This window comes from Petaurus breviceps, unplaced genomic scaffold (assembly GCF_028583685.1).
Source record: "Petaurus breviceps papuanus isolate PSGF00001 unplaced genomic scaffold, PetGlider_PUasm1.0 189, whole genome shotgun sequence".
In the NCBI taxonomy this organism is placed as follows: Eukaryota; Metazoa; Chordata; class Mammalia; order Diprotodontia; family Petauridae; genus Petaurus; species Petaurus breviceps.
Window position 1 is genome coordinate 834,220 of NW_027185809.1, and position 17,458 is coordinate 851,677.

Here is a 17,458-nt window from a genome sequence, read left to right on the forward strand (position 1 = left end):
AGGAGAGACAGTATTTTGGGCATAGGGAGCAACCATTGAGAATGGCTGGAGACTGGTGATGGAATGTCTTGTGGAAGCAGCCAGAACGCTGGTGTTGCTGGATTGCAGAGTATGTAGTGGGGAGTAAGATTTAAGAAGCCTGGACAGGTTGGGGGGGGCCAAGGAGTAGACTTTATATTTGTTCCTGGTGGTGATAGGGAACCACTGGAGTTGATTGACACGGTCAGACCTGCATTTTAGGCAGATTAATTTGATAGCTGAATGGAGGATGAATTGGAGTGGAGAGAGATTTGAGGCAAGGAGATCAACCACAATACTGTTGTAATAGTCAGGGTGATGAGGCCCTGTACTAAGGTGGTGGCAGTCAGAGGAGAGAAGGGGACACATATGAGAGATGTTACAAAGATAGAAATGTCAAGACTTGACGACTTATTAGATGGGGGGAGTGGGATGAGAGAAGGGAGTTGAGGATGACACCTAGATTGCAAGCCTGGGTGATTGAGAGATGGGGGTATCCTCCACAGTAATAGAAAAGTTCGAAAGGTGAGTTTTTTTTTCCCTAAGCATACAGTAAGTTTAACGTGCTAGTACCAATACAGTTCTGCTTTTCTATTGTACTTAACTTTTATGACCACTTTAATTGTTTTTTTGTGTGTGTGTTTACTTGAAAATATTAAGTATTTATTTTAATTATATCTCACACTTAAATTGAACCAACCTTAGAGTAAGGAAATTGGTGAGTATATATGAAAATGAAGTCATAGTATATCAAAATTATACTTAGCAAATACATCTTTATATAATTTTTTTAATCTACAGGTTTTAGAAACATTTGCTAATCGCTTGATTAGAGTTAATGTTTTGATGCGACAAGATATACCCAACCTTACAAAATATCAGATAATTTTAGCAAGAGACTTATTTAGGAAAAATGCATCTCCTCATATTCTGGTAAGTTATTTTAAAAATACTTAATAAAATGATGAATTGATAGCGCCTTGGTGCCAGGATAATGTATAGGCATAGTGATTTTAGCTTTAAAAATCACATCATAGGGTGGCCAGGTGGCTCAGCGAGTAAGAGCACCGGCTCCAGTGTTGGGATGACCTGGGGATCGAATCCGGGCTCAGATACTTAGCACCACACCCAGAAATAACTGGCCGTGTAACCTTAAGCAAGTTACTTAACCCCAATTGCTTTAAAAAAAAAATCACATCATCAGCAAATGAATTAGAATTTAAATAGATACTTAGGATATACTAAGACTACTAAAATGGTTTTAATGTTCTCAGTTCACTTAAATTTGAACTCTTATCTTTCATTACTGAATCAGTGCTTTTGTATAGTCAATAAACTAAGTACCATGGGATCTTGGATTTTATAACTTTTAGGCAATTTTGTACTAGTAAATATATAGTCTGCATGTGAGAACATGTCCCAATGACTGTGTGTCTATGTGTGGGTATATATGTGTTTATGTGTGTACATGTATATGTATGTATTATGCTGTATTATGCTATATAAGACAGACATTCCAAGTAAACACTGTTTTGGTCCCAATTAAATAAGCAGAGGGAGAACAGGAAGGATTGCATTTGGAAAACTGCCAAGTTGCTTTAATGATTCCTAGCTTCTCCTTGCAAGAAAGGCCTATCTTTTTTTTAACACCAATGTTCTTTTGATGATACCATGTGGCTGTGAATCATGTAACACCACAGTTTCTGAAAATTCCTAAGAATTTAAGAAATTGAAGTTTTTGAAAAAATTGCAGTGCATTGATGCCTGGTCAGTGTTAAGCTACAACACATTAAATAGGGAAGCAGTAGTGAGAATTTTATCCAAGAAATGGATGATTAAAAAAGATGATATGCAGGATTGAGAAATAACTAATTGACAGTCATTGTATTTTATTGGGATCCTCATGATGACATGTTGAGGAAACCCGTATGGCAAACTTATGTGATGACATTGATAAGTGTCACATAGGATAGGAAGGCATGTATGGGTTACACCCTACATTTGCATCAATGGAAAGAATACCCATGGCCATGAGCTAAAAGTCCCGTGGAGTATTAGAGGACCTTTCACTCAACAAGTATGCTGTAGTCCAATAAATACCAAAATATTCATAGCAGCACTTTTTGTGGTGGTATTATGGGTATGTGTTGCCCATTGGTTGAATAATGACCACATAAAATGTGGTTTATAATGACTGCAGTAATGCAGTAAAAACTGATGGATGCAGGAATTCAGTGAAACATGGAAAATCACAGAATTAAAGAATTTGAAAGTTATAAGGAACCTCAACAGCCATCTAGTTCAACTCATACTCAGAGGAATTTTTGCAGTAACCCTCTTAACAAGTGGTTGTCTATCCTTAGCTTGAAGACCTCTAAGGAGGAAGAACCCATCATTTTTTACAGCAAGCCATTCTGTTTTTGGACAGCTCTAATTTCTAGGAAGTTTTTCCTTATATCAAGCCTAAATTTGTCTCTGTTCAACATCTAGCCATTGTTCCTGGTTCTGCCCATTGAGGTCAAACAGAACAAATTTAATCCTTCCATGTGGCAGTCCTTCAAATACTTGAGTAGAGCTATCATGTATGTTCCAAGTCTTATTTCTTCCAGGTTAACTATTCCCCAGTTCCGTCAGCTGATCTTAAGATGTCATGAACCTAAAGTTTTTTACCATCCTGTTTGCCTTTGTCTGAATGTTCTCAGGTTTATCAGTGTCTACTTAAATCATGGTTCAAAATCAGATATAGGAGGGAAAAAACAAGGAAGTCAAACAAAGGAGGGAAAAATTTCATAAATTCCAAAATATTTATAGCCTTGCTGTGTGGGGAAGCAAAACATTGATGGGACTGGGGATGGTGGAAGTGGTTGCTCATTCATCATGAAACAGCTGAACAAATAATCTTATATGAATTAAATGGAAGATTATTACAACATAAGAAATTGTGAATAAACATATTCTAGAGAAAATTGGGAAGATATGTATGAGGTAATACAGTAGGAAGAAAGACTAACCCAGGGAAACATGACCACATAAGGGAAAACAAAATTAAATGATATCAGAATTCTGATTAATGCAATAATCTTGATTCCAGAGGACTGATGATGGAACAGATGTAACTCCTGCCAATAGACTACAAATATTCCTTGCTGTATACTGGTTTATTTTGCTTTACTGTTGCCTTTTGTTGTGAGTCAGGGTTTTGTGCAGTTGGGAATTATACATAATACAAGTGACAGAGAAGAAAAATAAAAATTCAAATAATAAGACATAAAAAGTAAAAAAGATGGGAAGAACTGTGGGTACTGAACAAATATATACACAGAGGACGTCTATACTAGAGGTCATATAATTAGGGCACACCCCTGCCTCACCACTTTCAAAATCACAATGAGAATAGTTGATTCTCTCCTTACCTTTCTGACTATTCCTTCTCTGGCTCCTTTCTGGATCATCAGCCACCTCAGACCCAATAACTAGAAGGGCCCCCTTGTAGTGGACGTCCGAGAAATTACAGGACAGCAGAGCCAATTATAATTTAGGAGTGTTTATTTAGCGGCCGGTGACTGCCTCTCAGAGGGAAAGACAGTCCCGAGCTTCTGTTAGACATAATTTTATAGACAATGTGATTGCTAGCAACAGAATATGTTTCTAAGGGGTGCAATGTCTTTAGCATTGTTTCTATTGAAGCAAAGCATTCTCAGTATTATTCTTATTGAAACAAAGCCTTAGTATTATTTCTACTGAAGCGAAGCGAAGCCATGGTCCCTTAGCAAAGCCTTGCATACTAACATAAACAGACCTGAATCCCTGGGAATCTGTGGCATGTTTTTAGCAACACAGGTGAAACATTTCTTTATTATTGGAGCCTATTAGGTGGTTTCCAAGGAACCTAGTAGGGGTCCCCTCTAGCATATTTTAGGGGGCTCTAGTGTATAATTTCTGGTGGGCACTTCACCCTCACTACCTCATACAGAAAATTAGAATGTCAACGTGAGCTTTCATAAACCTGCTTTGATCTTTTCTTGCTCAGTTCTAGGCCTCTAGAGCTGCTATCATTTGTACACTATAGTTTTTGTATAGGAGTGCTTCCCTTCCACTCCTGTGATTTTTCCATTAAAATGTAATATCCTTCAAAGTAGGGACTGTCTTGCTTGCTTGTATATTAATTTTTTTTGCTTTTTGGAGGGGGGAAGGTAGGGCAATTGGGGTTAAGTGACTTGCCCAAGGTCGCACAGCTAGCTTGCTTATATTTGTATCTCTAACACTTAGCACAGTGCCTGGCACATAGTAAGTGTCAAACTCCTCTGTAGGGCTTCTTCATCCTTTTGATGTCATTGACTTCTCCGGCAGTCTGGTGAACCTATGAATATGAATGTCTTGAATGAAAATGAAGTCTTAGAATAATGTTTTTAAAAGGAAGCCAGTTATATTGAAATACAATTATCATAACATTGTAAGAACAAGTTCATGGACTTAAGTATAAGAATCCCTGCCATTTATTTATCTTGATTTTCTTTATTTTTTTAAATTCAGTTTTAAGTTCTGAATTTTCTCTCTCCTTCCTCTCTCTCCCTCACCCATTGAGAAGGCAAGAAAAATTAAGCCAATGGCAGATATGTGTAGTCATGCAAAACAGATGCCCACATTACTCATATCCAAAAGAAAGAAAAGAAAATAGGCTTAAGGCTGCATTCTGAGTCTATCAGCCCTGTGTCTGGAGGCAGACAGCATTTTTTATCATAAGTCTTTTGAAATTGTGGTTGGTTATTTTCTTGATCAGAGTTACTAAGTCTTTTGAAATGTTACTGTAGATGGGGTGGCCAGGTAGCACAGCGAGTAAGACCACTGGCCCCAGAGTTGGGATGACCTGGGATTGAATCTGGGCTCAGACACTTAGCACCCACCCAGAAACACCTGGCTGTGTAACCTTGAGCAAGTTACTTAATCCCAATTGTTTTAAAAAAAATGTTACTGTAGAAATTGTTCTAGTTCTGCTCACTTTACTTTGCATCAATTCATAGAAGTCTTCTTATGTTTTTCTGAGACTGTCACTTTCATCATTTCTTATAGCACATGGTATCCCATCACATTCTTGTTTTTGTTTTTTGCCTTTTGGAGGGAGGAGGGCAGTGCAATTGGGGTTAAGTGACTTGCCCAAGGTCACGTTGCTAGTTTTTTGTGTTAAGTGTCTGAGGTCAGATTTGAACTCGGGTCCTCCTGACTGCAGGGCTGGTGGTGCTCTACTGACTGCACCACCTAGCCTCCCCCCATCACCTTCTTCTTCTTTTTTTTTTTTGCTTTTTAGAGGGGGGAGGGCAGGACAAATGGGGTTAAGTGACTTGCCCAAGGTCACATGGCTAGCAAGTGTTAAGTGTCTGAGGCTGGATTTGAACTCAGGTCCTCCTGACTGCAGGGCTGGTGCTCTATTCACTGCGCCACCTAGCGGCCGCCTCCCCATCACATTCTTACATGTTTAGCCATTTCCCAATTGATGGGTATTGCCTCAGGTTTCAATTCTTTGCAACCACAAAATGATATTCTATAAATTTTTTTGTATATATGGATCCTTTTTATTTAATCTTTTTGGGGTATATATCTTTGTAGTATTTCTGGGTCAAAGGATATACACAGTTTTACAGGTTTTTTGTATGACTTAGTTCCAGATTGCATTCTGGAATGGTTAAATCAGTTCAGGGCTCCTATATTAGTGCATCAAAGTCCCTGTTTTTCCACAGTATTTTGACACAGCACTGGTTATTTTTCTTTTTTTTTACTGTGTGTCAATTTAGTCTTATTGTTGTGAGGTAGTACTTCAAGAATTGTTTTAATTTGCTTTTACCTAATAGTGCTTTAGAGTACTTTTTCACATGGCTATTAACAGTTTTGATTTCTTTCTCTGAAAACTGCCTATCATTTAACCATCTGTCAGTTGGGGAATGGTTCATATTTTTATAAATGTGGCTCACTTTCCTGTGTATCTCATAGATGAGATATATATTAGAGAAATATCTATTGCTTTTCAACGTATCAAAGAGGGAAAGATTTTGAGTTGGAAAAAATAATGAACGTGAAATAGCTAGCGTTTACATAGTACCTGATATACATTATTTCCTTTGATAGTCACAACAACCTTGTAAAGTAGGTTTTATTATCACCTCAATTTTAGTAATAACAATTTATTAATTTTTAATTTATTAATTATAATTTATTAGTATTTTAATTTAATTTAAGATATAATAATTTATTAATCCATATTAATATTATCACTATTATTATCACCTCCATTTTGCAGATGATGAAATTTAGGCTTAGAGGTTAAATGACTTGCTTAGGGTCACATAGCTAATAAATGTCTGAGGCAAGATTCAGACTCATGTCTTTATGACTTAAGTCTGCGACTCTATCCATTGTGCCATCTAACTTCCTCTGAAAGGAGGTTGGTGTTACTGAAGAAAATGCTGAATAATTAATTCTTGAACCTGTATTCTACTTTATTATCTCTCTAGAATCTTGATGAGAATAATTTATGTGAGGGAATTCTTGATGAAAATATGGAAAGTGAACTGGCATAAAGACTGAATAAAAGGCTTACAAGACTCTACTGTAATTGTTGTTTATTGATTTTATAGAGCAATTTTTAGCCTTAATGGCACTTGTGAACAGACACTGTATAGGAAGATACAATGGAGAATTCAGATTGAAGAGGGATTTTCCATATGTATAGTTAGCTAGTATTTATCAAGCCCCTAGTAAGTGCCAAACACTGGATACAAAGGAAGGCAATAGACAGCCCCCTTCCCCCCTCAAGTATCTGACAGTCTGATGGAGCAGACAGTGTGCACACAATCCTGTACATGCAAGAACTATGCAGTATACATCAAGGTCTCTGAGGGAAGGAACTGAGGTTGAGAAGGACTAGACAAGGCTCCTTGCGGAAGGTGGGACTTTAGCTGAGACTTGAGAGGGGAGAGTGCACTGAGCATGGGGATCAGCTAGTGAAAATGCATTAAATCAAGAGATAGAACCTCTAGTGTGAGGCCAGTGTCACTGATTACAGAGTATGGGAGGGGGAGTCAGATATGAGAAGACTGGAAAGGTAGGAAGTGGCAGTGTAAGTTGAAGGGCTTTAAAATCCAAAGAAGATTTTTTATGTGTTCTTGGAGGTGATGGGATGCCATTCGACTTAATCGAAGAAGGGTAGCAACATGGTCAGACCTACCTTTAAGAAGTTCAATTGGGGGGGGGGCAGTGAGTAGAGCACTGGCCCTGGAGTCAGGAGGACCTGAGTTCAAATCTAGCCTTCTAGACATTGGACACTTACTAGCCGTGTGACCTTGGCCCAATTGCCTTGCCTCCAAAAACAAAAACAAAACAAAACAAAAAGCCTTAAACAAGAAGTTCATTTTGACAACTAAATGGAAGATGGACTGGAGTGAAGAAAAACTTGAGGCAGGGAAACCAGCCAGGAGACTATTGCAATAGTTCAGTTTTAAGGTGATGAAGGTTTGCAACTGGGTAGTGGCCATGCCAGAGAAGAGAAGGTGGGTGTTATGTGACAGATGTTATAGAAGCTGGAAATAACAGGACAACTTTGATATGAGGGGAGATGAAAAGAAAGGGCTGAGTGATTGAGGGAGCGGGGAGATTAGAAAAGGTCTTCTACAAAAGGTGAAGTTTGAGTCTTGAAGGATACAAGAGAGGCGGTGGGTAGAGGTTAGGAGGAGAGCATTTTAGCTCCCATTTAGCGTGGGGGGGGTAGCTAGTGAAAAAGACACAGAGTAAGGAGGAAAAAAAGAGTGGCAGGAGGTAGATATTGCTGTATCATAAAGTACGTGGAAGACAGTAAAGTGTAAGAAGACCAGAAGTATATGAAGGGGCAAGGTAGTGAAGGGTTTAAAATTCCAAACAGAGCATTTTACATTTAATCCTGGAAGGTAATGGAGAGTAACTGTAGTTCATTCAGTAGGGGAGTGAGACGTGTAAATTTGTGCATTAGGAAGATCATTTTCCTAGCTGAATAGAAGAGGTACTGGTGTGGTGAAAGATTTGAGGCAAAAAGACCAGTTAGGTTATTTCAGTCTTCCAGATGTGGCTTGTACCAGGGTGTCAGTGTCAGAGGAGAAGGAAACATGCAGCAGATGTTACAAAGGTAGAAGCAATAAGACTGCAGCACATTAGGTGTGTGGAATGAGTGTGAGTGAGGAGTTGGTGATCACACTGTTTGTGAGCCTGCTCTTGACAGGAATAAAGAAGGGTGGAAGAGGAGGGCTGTGTTTGAAAGGAGAGATAACGAGTTCTGTTTTGGTTATATTGAGTTTAAAGGGTCTTTGGGACATCTAATTCTAGACAGGCAGTTGAACATGAGACTGGAGGTTTGGAGAAGGGTTGGGGTAGACAAATAGATCTGAGAGTTATCTGCTTAGAGATGACAATTGAAACCATGGGAGCTGATGAGATCACCAAGACACATAACACAGAGGGAGAAGAGGGTCCACGATGGAACTTTGGGGGCACGCACCCACAGGTGTGAAAGAGATGAAGATGGGGGGGGGGCGGAGTCAAGATGGCGGAGTAAAAGCCTAGCAGCTCTGGCTTCCACCCTCCCCAATCAATGTAAAAGGGGACTCTGAACAAACTTTGGAGCTGCAGAACCCACAAAATGACACAGAGAAGCTAACCTCCCGCTGAGGACAGCCCGGCAGGAATCGACCAGCGCAGCACTTTGGGAGCTGAGCCCAGCTCCACGCCTAGGCTTTAGCCCCAGGGTGGTCCTGACCAGCCACCGGCCAGAGAGACTCCAGATCAGCAGCAGCTGTGGCCATTTCCAGAATTGTCAACACATAGACGTGAAGGACAAAGTGAGAGGTCAGTGCAGTCTGGACTTTGGGACCCAGTAAATGGGAGTGCATCGGCTTTTGCTCCTGGGGCAAGAAGCCGCTGAGAGGCTGGCACAGCCAGCCACTGCCACATGGCAGTTTCAGCTCCTGGCCTGCAGAGTGTAGGGGGACCAAGCGACCAGTCTGAGGGGTAAGATCTGGATTGCGGTCTAGGGTGGAGATCCTGGGGTGTGCGTCCAGCTTGCCAGAGCTTGTGGAGGCCTCAGAGAGGGCACCCATCTAATACCTCTGGAAGCTGAGAAAACCCCAGCGTTTGGGATGAAAGCTCCCCTGTCTGGTGGCAGAGTCCTAGTGTGGCAAAAAGCCCAGGGGCCAAGTGACTGAGGGGCTACATGACCAGGCAAAGGAAACAAAGCAGACAGAAGATTCCAACATTATTGACTCCTATTTTGGGGACAAAAAGGAGCAAAGCATGGAACAGGAGGAAGACAGGGAAGTCAGAACTCCTGCACCAAAAGTTTCAAAGGAAAATATGAGCTGGTTACAGGCCACAGAGGACCTTAAGAAGCAGATAAGAGAAGTGGAAGAAAAATTGGGATGAGAAATGAGAACAATGCAAGAAAATTACGAACTGAGAGTCAACAGCCTGACTGAGGAAAATAACACCTTAAAAAATAGACTAACTCAATTGGCAAAAGAGGCTCAAAAAGGCAATGAGGAGAAGAATGCCTTAAAAAGCCGACTTTGCCAGATGGAAAAAGAATCTCAAAAGCTCACTGAGGAGAATCATTCCTTCAGAATTATTTGGAGCAAAGGGAAGCTAGTGACTTTATGAGAAATGAAGATGCTGCTAAACAGATCCAAACAAATGAAAGAATAGAAGGCAATGTGAAATATCTCATGGGAAAAACCCCTGACCTGGAAAATAGATCCAGGAGAGAGAATTCAAAAATTATTGGACTACCTGAAACCCATGACCAAAGTAAGAACCTAGAACCATCCTCCAGGAAGTTCTCAAAGAAAACTGCCCTGATGTTTTAGAACCAGAGGGCAAAATAGAGGTTGAAAGAATCCACCAATCACCTCCTGAAAAAGATCCCAAAAAGAAAACTCCTAGGAATATTATAGCCAGGTTCCAGAATTCCCAGATCAAGGACAATATTACAAGCAGCCAGGAAGAAACAATTTGAATATTGTGGAAACATAATCAGGATAACTCAGGATCTGGCAGTTTCTACACTGAGGGATCGATCCGAAGGGTTTGGAATATGATATTCTGGAGGGCAAAAAAGCTGGGATTAAAACCAAGAGTCACCTACCCAGCAAAACTGAGTATCATGTTTCAGGGGAAAATATGATCATTCTGTGTAATAGAGGACTTTCAAGCATTCTTGATGGAAAAACCAGAATTGAATAGAAAATTTGACATTCAGATACAAGAAGCAAGAGAAGCTTGAGAAGGTGACCATTTGGTATTACGCTTTGTCGGTTTCTTTATTTCAATATCCTCCTCTGAAGATGAACCCTGGTGTAATGGCAAGCACAGAAGTAGTTCACATTTTGTTTCAGCTATTGAATTAACACCTTGTTTAAATCTGTTAGGAAACAGAACTCCACGACTTGTGAACTCTAAAACTTGTGAACTCCTGGGGAGGAGCTAATGACTGTATAAGGAGAGCCCCAGGGCTAGAGACAGCAAAAACTGAGAAGACCCTTGTGGTGGCAGTCAAGAAGGAGAAAACTTGTGGTATCCCTGTACTCTGTCTGCTCTGTCTGTGTTGATATTTGTTTGTGATACTTTGTATAGAAGCCCTGGAACCTTACTGGAAGCCCTGAAAGAGAATTTTCTGGTTGTATGTTTACAGAAGTCCTAGAGAAGGGTTTTGGAGGTCATGGGACTTTGCTGATGTTTTGTGCTGACCCCTTGGATCTTGTTTGTGGGTCTATGTTGATTTCTATGTTGATGATTTGTGTTGAGTTCTCAGATCTTGGTGGGTCTGAGTTGATTTCACAGGCAGATAGTGAATTGATGATGGTGCCAGCAGTGTGTATGAATATTATTATAGCTCTGTCAAGCTTTTTCTTCCCAGAAACAGAAACTATGAAGAACTTGAGGTGAACTGGACATTGTGAGTTTCAATATGGAATGGGAACTGGAGAAAAAAATGGACAAGCAGCTGGACAAGGAACTGGGAACTGCCTGCCTTTGAACCCAGGTGACAGTTGGAGCTGAGACCATGGAAGAGGAACCATGAAAGCTGAAAGCCAGCCTCGAGTCAAGCTGAAAGAAGCTTTACTTAGGTTCTTGTGGTATCCTGGCACTCTGTGTACTGACTGAGAAGATTATGATTTATTGTGACCTAGGGGTAGATGACCTGTGTATTTTCCACTATCCATTAAGAGGTTTCTGAGTAGTGACTGATGATTGAATAGTGACGGATGACTGAATAGTGACTGATTTGTAACTTACTGTGCCCCATGAGTGGAGAACTTTGACTATTGTATTTTGTGACCCTTAAGGATGATTAAATGATTGAGTTACTAAATGATTGTACTTTGGTGAAAATTATGTGGCCATTTTAGTGATAAGTCATTGTGAATTCTGTATTTTGATGTTCTGTGATACGTTGTAATATTGTGAATGTTATATCTTGATTTTCTGTGAATGTTTTGCTTTGATTTGTTATGGAATAGAGTGTTCACTATACTGTGTAATCAGAAACTTAAAAACTGTTCACAGTAGCATTCTATTGGAAAGCTGCTCGTACATGGCATTACACCTGGTCATCTCTATTCTCAAAAAAAAAAAAGAAAGAAATAGATGAAGATGCAGAAAAGGTGACTTAAGCGGGGGTGGTTAGACAGGTAGGAAGAGAATCAAAAGAGCATTATCATGAAAACCTTGGAAAAGAGAGTATCAAGGAGAAGGTGGTTGATGGTGTCAAAACTCTAGAGAGGCAGGAAGGATAAAGATTGAATAGAGGGACTTTATATAATCAGTGCTTGCATTTCATTTCCTCTTACTCTGTTCTTAAGTTTTTACAGTCTAATATCTGACCTCATCTAACTGTTTCTTTCCAGAGTTATCTATCTGACCTCATCTAACTGTTTCTTTCCAGAGTTATCAGTGATCTTTTTTTTGCATTTTGGAGGGCAGTTGGGGTTAAGTGACTTGCCCAGGGTCACATGGCTAGTTTTTGTGTGTGTGTGTGTGTGTTAAGTGTCTGAGGCCGGATTTGAACCCAGGTCCTCCTGACTCTAGGGCCAGTGCTATGTTCACTGTACCACCTAGCCGCCCATTATCAGTGATGTTTTAGTCACCATATCTAATAGCAATTTTCTTGTTCATTTATCAGATTTCTAATGATCAGTCATTTGATTTCGATAATATTCTGTCTGTTGCCATGACGCCTTCACTGTGGAGTGTTGATCAAATTTGCTTTCTTTCATTTAACTTGATCTGTGATTATTTTCTTAGGGTAGACAACAAAGTGTCATTGAAGGAGATTTTGCTATATGTATTAGTTTATATCATGGTTATGAGTTACTACAGCAAATGGGAATGAGATCCTTATATATCTTCCTTTGTGGGGTTATAGATGGAACTAAAGGTAAGTTAAATAAAATATTTTAGATGTAAATTTTTGCTGTTTAGATATGATTTTAAGAAAAACATTCTAAAGTACTGTTATATTAGCAAAATAATGGAATGATATGCTATGATGGGTAATTATGATACAGTCTGCTAGAAAAAAAAGTTGTTCATTAATGACATATGGGCATGCACACCTGAAAAGCCACGAACATTTTCATTGTTGATAATTTTCATATTTCTCCTGTTCCAAATTTGAGTGAATACTTTTTGAGAAAAAGCATGACAGTGCATATAGTCAGCCTTGAAGTCAGAGATTTCCCAGGTTCTACCTCTGATACAGACTGGCTGTGTCATTCTGGGCAAGTCTTGCTTAACTTCACAGTGCCTTAGGCAACTCTCAAAGACTATCAGGTTCATAGCCATTGTAGGTCTGCATTGGTAGAGGATATTTCCTCATTGAGACTCCTTATACCAATGAAGTCACAGGTCTAGATCAGTCAACAATTTACTTGTTTTGAGATAAATTAGAAGTCTTTAAGTAAGTTTCTGATTTGTATGGAAAAATATTTTTCCTTGTTTTTGAAGGTATGACTCGAACCAAAAATGAACTTAGCAAGAATGAACAATTCATGAAACTCTTTGAGCAGCTAGGAAACATGTTTTCAGATAGGAACAAACCATCAGGAATTATCGAGGGGAGTCCCAACCAAAGAGGTTTGTAGACTCTGTCTTTAATATTTTCAGTTGTTTTCTTTTTGTCTCAGAATAATATTTGCAGTTCCTTACATTGCCTTTTTAAAAACTCTTTTGTGGTTTATAAAACTTTTTTTGTATTATCTTTTTTGAATCTCATAAATGACTCTGTAAAGTAAGTGGGACAGGAGTTACCTCCATTTTACAGATGATAGATGAGTAAAGTAAGGAAAAATTAAGTAACTTGCTCAGAATTATATAGTTAATAGTGATGGAATCAGTTTCAAAACTAGGTCTTTTTTTTTTTTAAAGCAATTGGGGTTAAATAACTTGCTCAAGGTTACACAGTTAGTTTGTGTGTGTAGGTGTGTGTGGGTGTTAAGTGTCTGAGGCCAGAACTGAACCCCTCCCGGTCCTCCGATTCCTGGCCAGTGCTCTTACTCACTGTGCCACCTAGCTGCCCCCATGTTGCCTATCTTTTACTAGAGTTTGATAATTTCAGTGGATTTTAAAAGTTGGAAGACACCTTAAAAGGTCTTCTGGTCCAACCTTTTCCTGAAGCATTTTAGTTTCTTAAAATTTTGAGGTTTTTAAAACAAAACTTAAACCTGTGTTTTTTTACTTTTGTTTCTAAAAGCCGGCAACATAATATATCTATATCAAAATTGTGTTTTAAATTAAATAAGAGCAAGTCTAAACATATTAGTTCTGAAGAGGTTCAAAGCCTTAAGAATTTAAAAGCATACACATTGTGATTTTTTGGCATAACAGATTTTTAAAAAAAATTTTTCAGGACACAATGATAAAAAATGTATCTATAGCCATCCGAAGTTAAAAAAATTAGAAGAAGTTGTAGTTGAACACTTCAGAACCTGGAAAGGTATGTTATATTCATTATTTTCAAAGCAAGATAAGCTTATGATAAGAAATAATACCTCCTTGTGTTTGTATAGTACCTTACTGTTTGCACATTTGTTCATTTAAAATCTTATTGGATTCACACAAGGTAAATAGGGCAGTATTCAAACTAATTTAATAAATATTTAATTTTTTGAGTACTTTATTTCCCTAATAATAATGTAAAAACAATTTCTAGCATTCATTTAAAAAAAATTTTGAGTTCCCTTTCTCACCCCCACTTGCACTTCATTCTCATTTGAACTGGTTAAAAGAAAGAATACACATACACAATTGGGTACAGAAAGGCATCTTATCCAACAGGGATAAAAAGGGAAAGGTATTAAAGGAATTGGGTAGGGACGAAAAGAGGAAGAGCAGATTAAGGGAGGCAGTAGCCAGAAGCCAGTCAGACTCTTAAAGAGAAAGAAGGGGGGTAGAAAAGAGGGAAAAGTATGTGATAATAAAATGAAGAGAAATACAGTTGTAGCTCTGAATCTGAATGGTATGAACTCACCATGAAAAGGAAGAGGATAGTAGAATTGATTAGAAACCAGAATTCACCAGTTATAAGAAACACTTGAAAGAGAATGATACACAGAGTTAAAACAAGGGGCTGAAGCAGAATCTGATATGCTTCAGCTGAAATAAAAAAGGCCAGGGTGGAAATCATGATCTCAGAAAAAGCAGTAGTACAAATAGACTTAATTGAAAGAGATCAATAGGGAAACTACAATTGCCCTAGACAATTTCAGTGCTAAACATATGCACCAAGAGGCATAACATCTAAATTCTTAAAGGAAAAATTGAAGGGATTACAAAAGGAAATAGACAAGTAAAATTTTAAGTGGAGGACCTCAATTTACTGCTCTCAGACCTAGTTAAATCTAAACAAAAAATAAACAAGAAAGAAGGTAAGGGACTAAATAGAATTGCCACCTGATCTCAAAACTATATTTCAGAGCTGTAAATTTTTTTTTTTTTTGCCTTTTGGAGGGCAGTTGGGGTTAAGTAACTTGCCCAAGTTTACACGGCTGGTTTTTTTTGTGTGGGTGTTAAGTGTCTGAGGCTGGAACCAAACGTGGGTTCTCCTGACTCTGGGGCCGGCGTTTTACTCACTGCACCACCTAGCCACCCCAGAGCTATAATTTTCAAAATAATTTGGTCCTGGTTGAGAAATACATTGATCAGTGGAATAAATTTAGCATGCATAAGCAAATGAACATGGTAGCCTAGTTTTTTTATAAACCCAAAGATCCCAGTTATTGGGATAAGAATTCTATTTGACAAAAACTGGAAACCAGTCTAGCAGAAGCTAGTTATAGACCGGTATCTCATATGATAGGCAAAGGTCCCCTCTAAGATCCTTTCTATTTTTTTTCTTTTCTTTTTGCTTTTTGGAGGGCATTTGGGGTTAAGTAAGTTACCTGAGGTCACACAGTTAGTTTTTGTGTTAAGTATCTGAGGCCGGATTTGAACTCAGGTCCTCCTGACTCCAGGGCCAGTGCTCTATTCACTGTGCCACCTAGCCACCCCCTCCTTTCTAGTTTCTAAACCCTATAACAAAGATATATCCTCTTTCAGTGGAAGTACATAGATGAAATGGTCTTAAAGGTCTAAAGAGGAAAAGTAAAAAGTTAAAAGCTAGAAGAGAAAGGAATATCTAGAAGAAAGGGGATGGTCACCATTGTTCTAGATACTGTAATCTAGGTCAAGGAGTGTTAGAAATGAAAAAAGACCATTGGAATTTGTAGTTAGGATGCTACTTTTGATAATGTTTCAGTGTAGTGATGGGGATGGAAGTAGAATGAAAGGCAGTGAATGAATATATGGTGGAGGCTTTGGTTTTAAACCCATTTTTTTTTTCAAGAAGTTTGGTGAAAGGGAAGAGATAAGAGTGTGAGATAAAAGGATAAAGGGAAGGTAGTTTTTTGAAACTTTCTGGAATGGAAAGATACGGGCATTGTCAGTTGGTAAGGAAGCAGAGAAGAGATTGTATGGTCTAGATTTTTTAGTAAGAAGATAAAGGGAAACTCTGGAGCCATAAAGGTTGGCATACGATGAAGAAGCTGAATCTCCAGTGATACATCAAGAAGACAGGAGGCCAAACAACAAAGGTTTAGGCAATCTCAATTTTTTTAACCCCAAGGCAACTGGGGTTAAATGACTTGTCCAGGGTCATACAGCTTATAAGTGTCAAGTGTCTGAGGCTGGATTTGAACTTAGGTTCTTCTGATTGCAGGGCTGATGCTCTGTCAATTGAGCCACCTAACTGCCCCCAATTGTGTTTTTGAAAGAAATATTTTGTATTAATGCCATACCTTTTTGCCTTTTGAACTAACCAAAATATTTAGTTGCATGTGTTTTTTTAATGTGTTTAACTTTAAAATATATTTTCTGTCAAATAGATCAAAATACAGATGAAAAAAAATGTGACACCAGGGTTATGATTTTTTCATCGTTTCGAGACAGTGTTCAAGAAATTGCAGAAATGCTCCAATACCAGCCAGATGTTAGAGTTATGACTTTTGTTGGCCATGCTTCAGGGAAAAGCACGAAAGGATTAACACAGAAGGAACAACTTGAGGTAATCAGGAGTTTCTGATACGATAGCAATAGGAATATTTTGAAATGTCTCTTCATTTATGCCCTTTTTAGAATCATTAGCAGATTTCAAATTAGTGCCTTTTTAAATCTTAGAGGAATTTTCTTTGATATTAGACATGTAAATAACACTAGAACTATATTTGAAATGTTGTTTGGAAATGTCTTTAAAAATGATGTTATTATTTCTCCAAGTGAAATTTTACAAAAATATAATTTTAAGAAGTGGAAAATGTTTTGAATTTAATTAAACTAATATCTAAAAAGTATGTTAAGAAGCAGTTCTGATAAAAATGATATTTCTCTTGGCAATTTCTAAGCAGTCTTAAACTCTGAAATTAGAAATTGTTAATATAGTCCGTCCTGCCGCCCAAAGAGAAGAGTGAGAATGTCACAAGTAGGATCTAGATAGATACTGACCTGTACCAAAATCCTCACACGTCAGAAAGGTTCCCAAATTTGACACTCCCATTTGTTTCTGAGAGAAATGGTGTATAACTTATGTCTCTTGTCCATACAATATGTAATACATAATGAATGAGACCTGAAACCACCATTCTTTATAATCCACACAGATGTCTCTATTCCTCTCCCCATCTTTCCCATCTAAGGACTAGAGCAAGACCGCCTATATATACTACACAGGTTCCAGTCTGAACCTAGACTTGGATTGGGCTTCCTACCAGCACCCTCTGCTGACTCTGGGAAGGGGTAGAGGGATGCTGGACATAGCGTCATTGCCAGCTTTCTTTTCCTTCTCTGCCAGCGCTGAGCTTCCTCCTGCCAGCACCCTCTGCTGACTCTGGGAAGGGGC

The 17,458-nt window shown here is 38.6% G+C and overlaps 1 protein-coding gene across 1 annotated transcript in view; it reads left to right on the forward strand.

Moving 5' to 3' along the window:
* FANCM (FA complementation group M) overlaps positions 1–17,458 on the forward strand; it is a 67,527-nt gene that overhangs the window by 8,510 nt on the left and 41,559 nt on the right. The window contains exons 5-9 of the mRNA XM_069091778.1: positions 820–951; positions 12,334–12,466; positions 13,036–13,164; positions 13,937–14,023; positions 16,449–16,627. Coding sequence (XP_068947879.1) covers positions 820–951; positions 12,334–12,466; positions 13,036–13,164; positions 13,937–14,023; positions 16,449–16,627 — 660 coding nt within the window. The remainder of the gene's footprint in view (positions 1–819; positions 952–12,333; positions 12,467–13,035; positions 13,165–13,936; positions 14,024–16,448; positions 16,628–17,458) is intronic.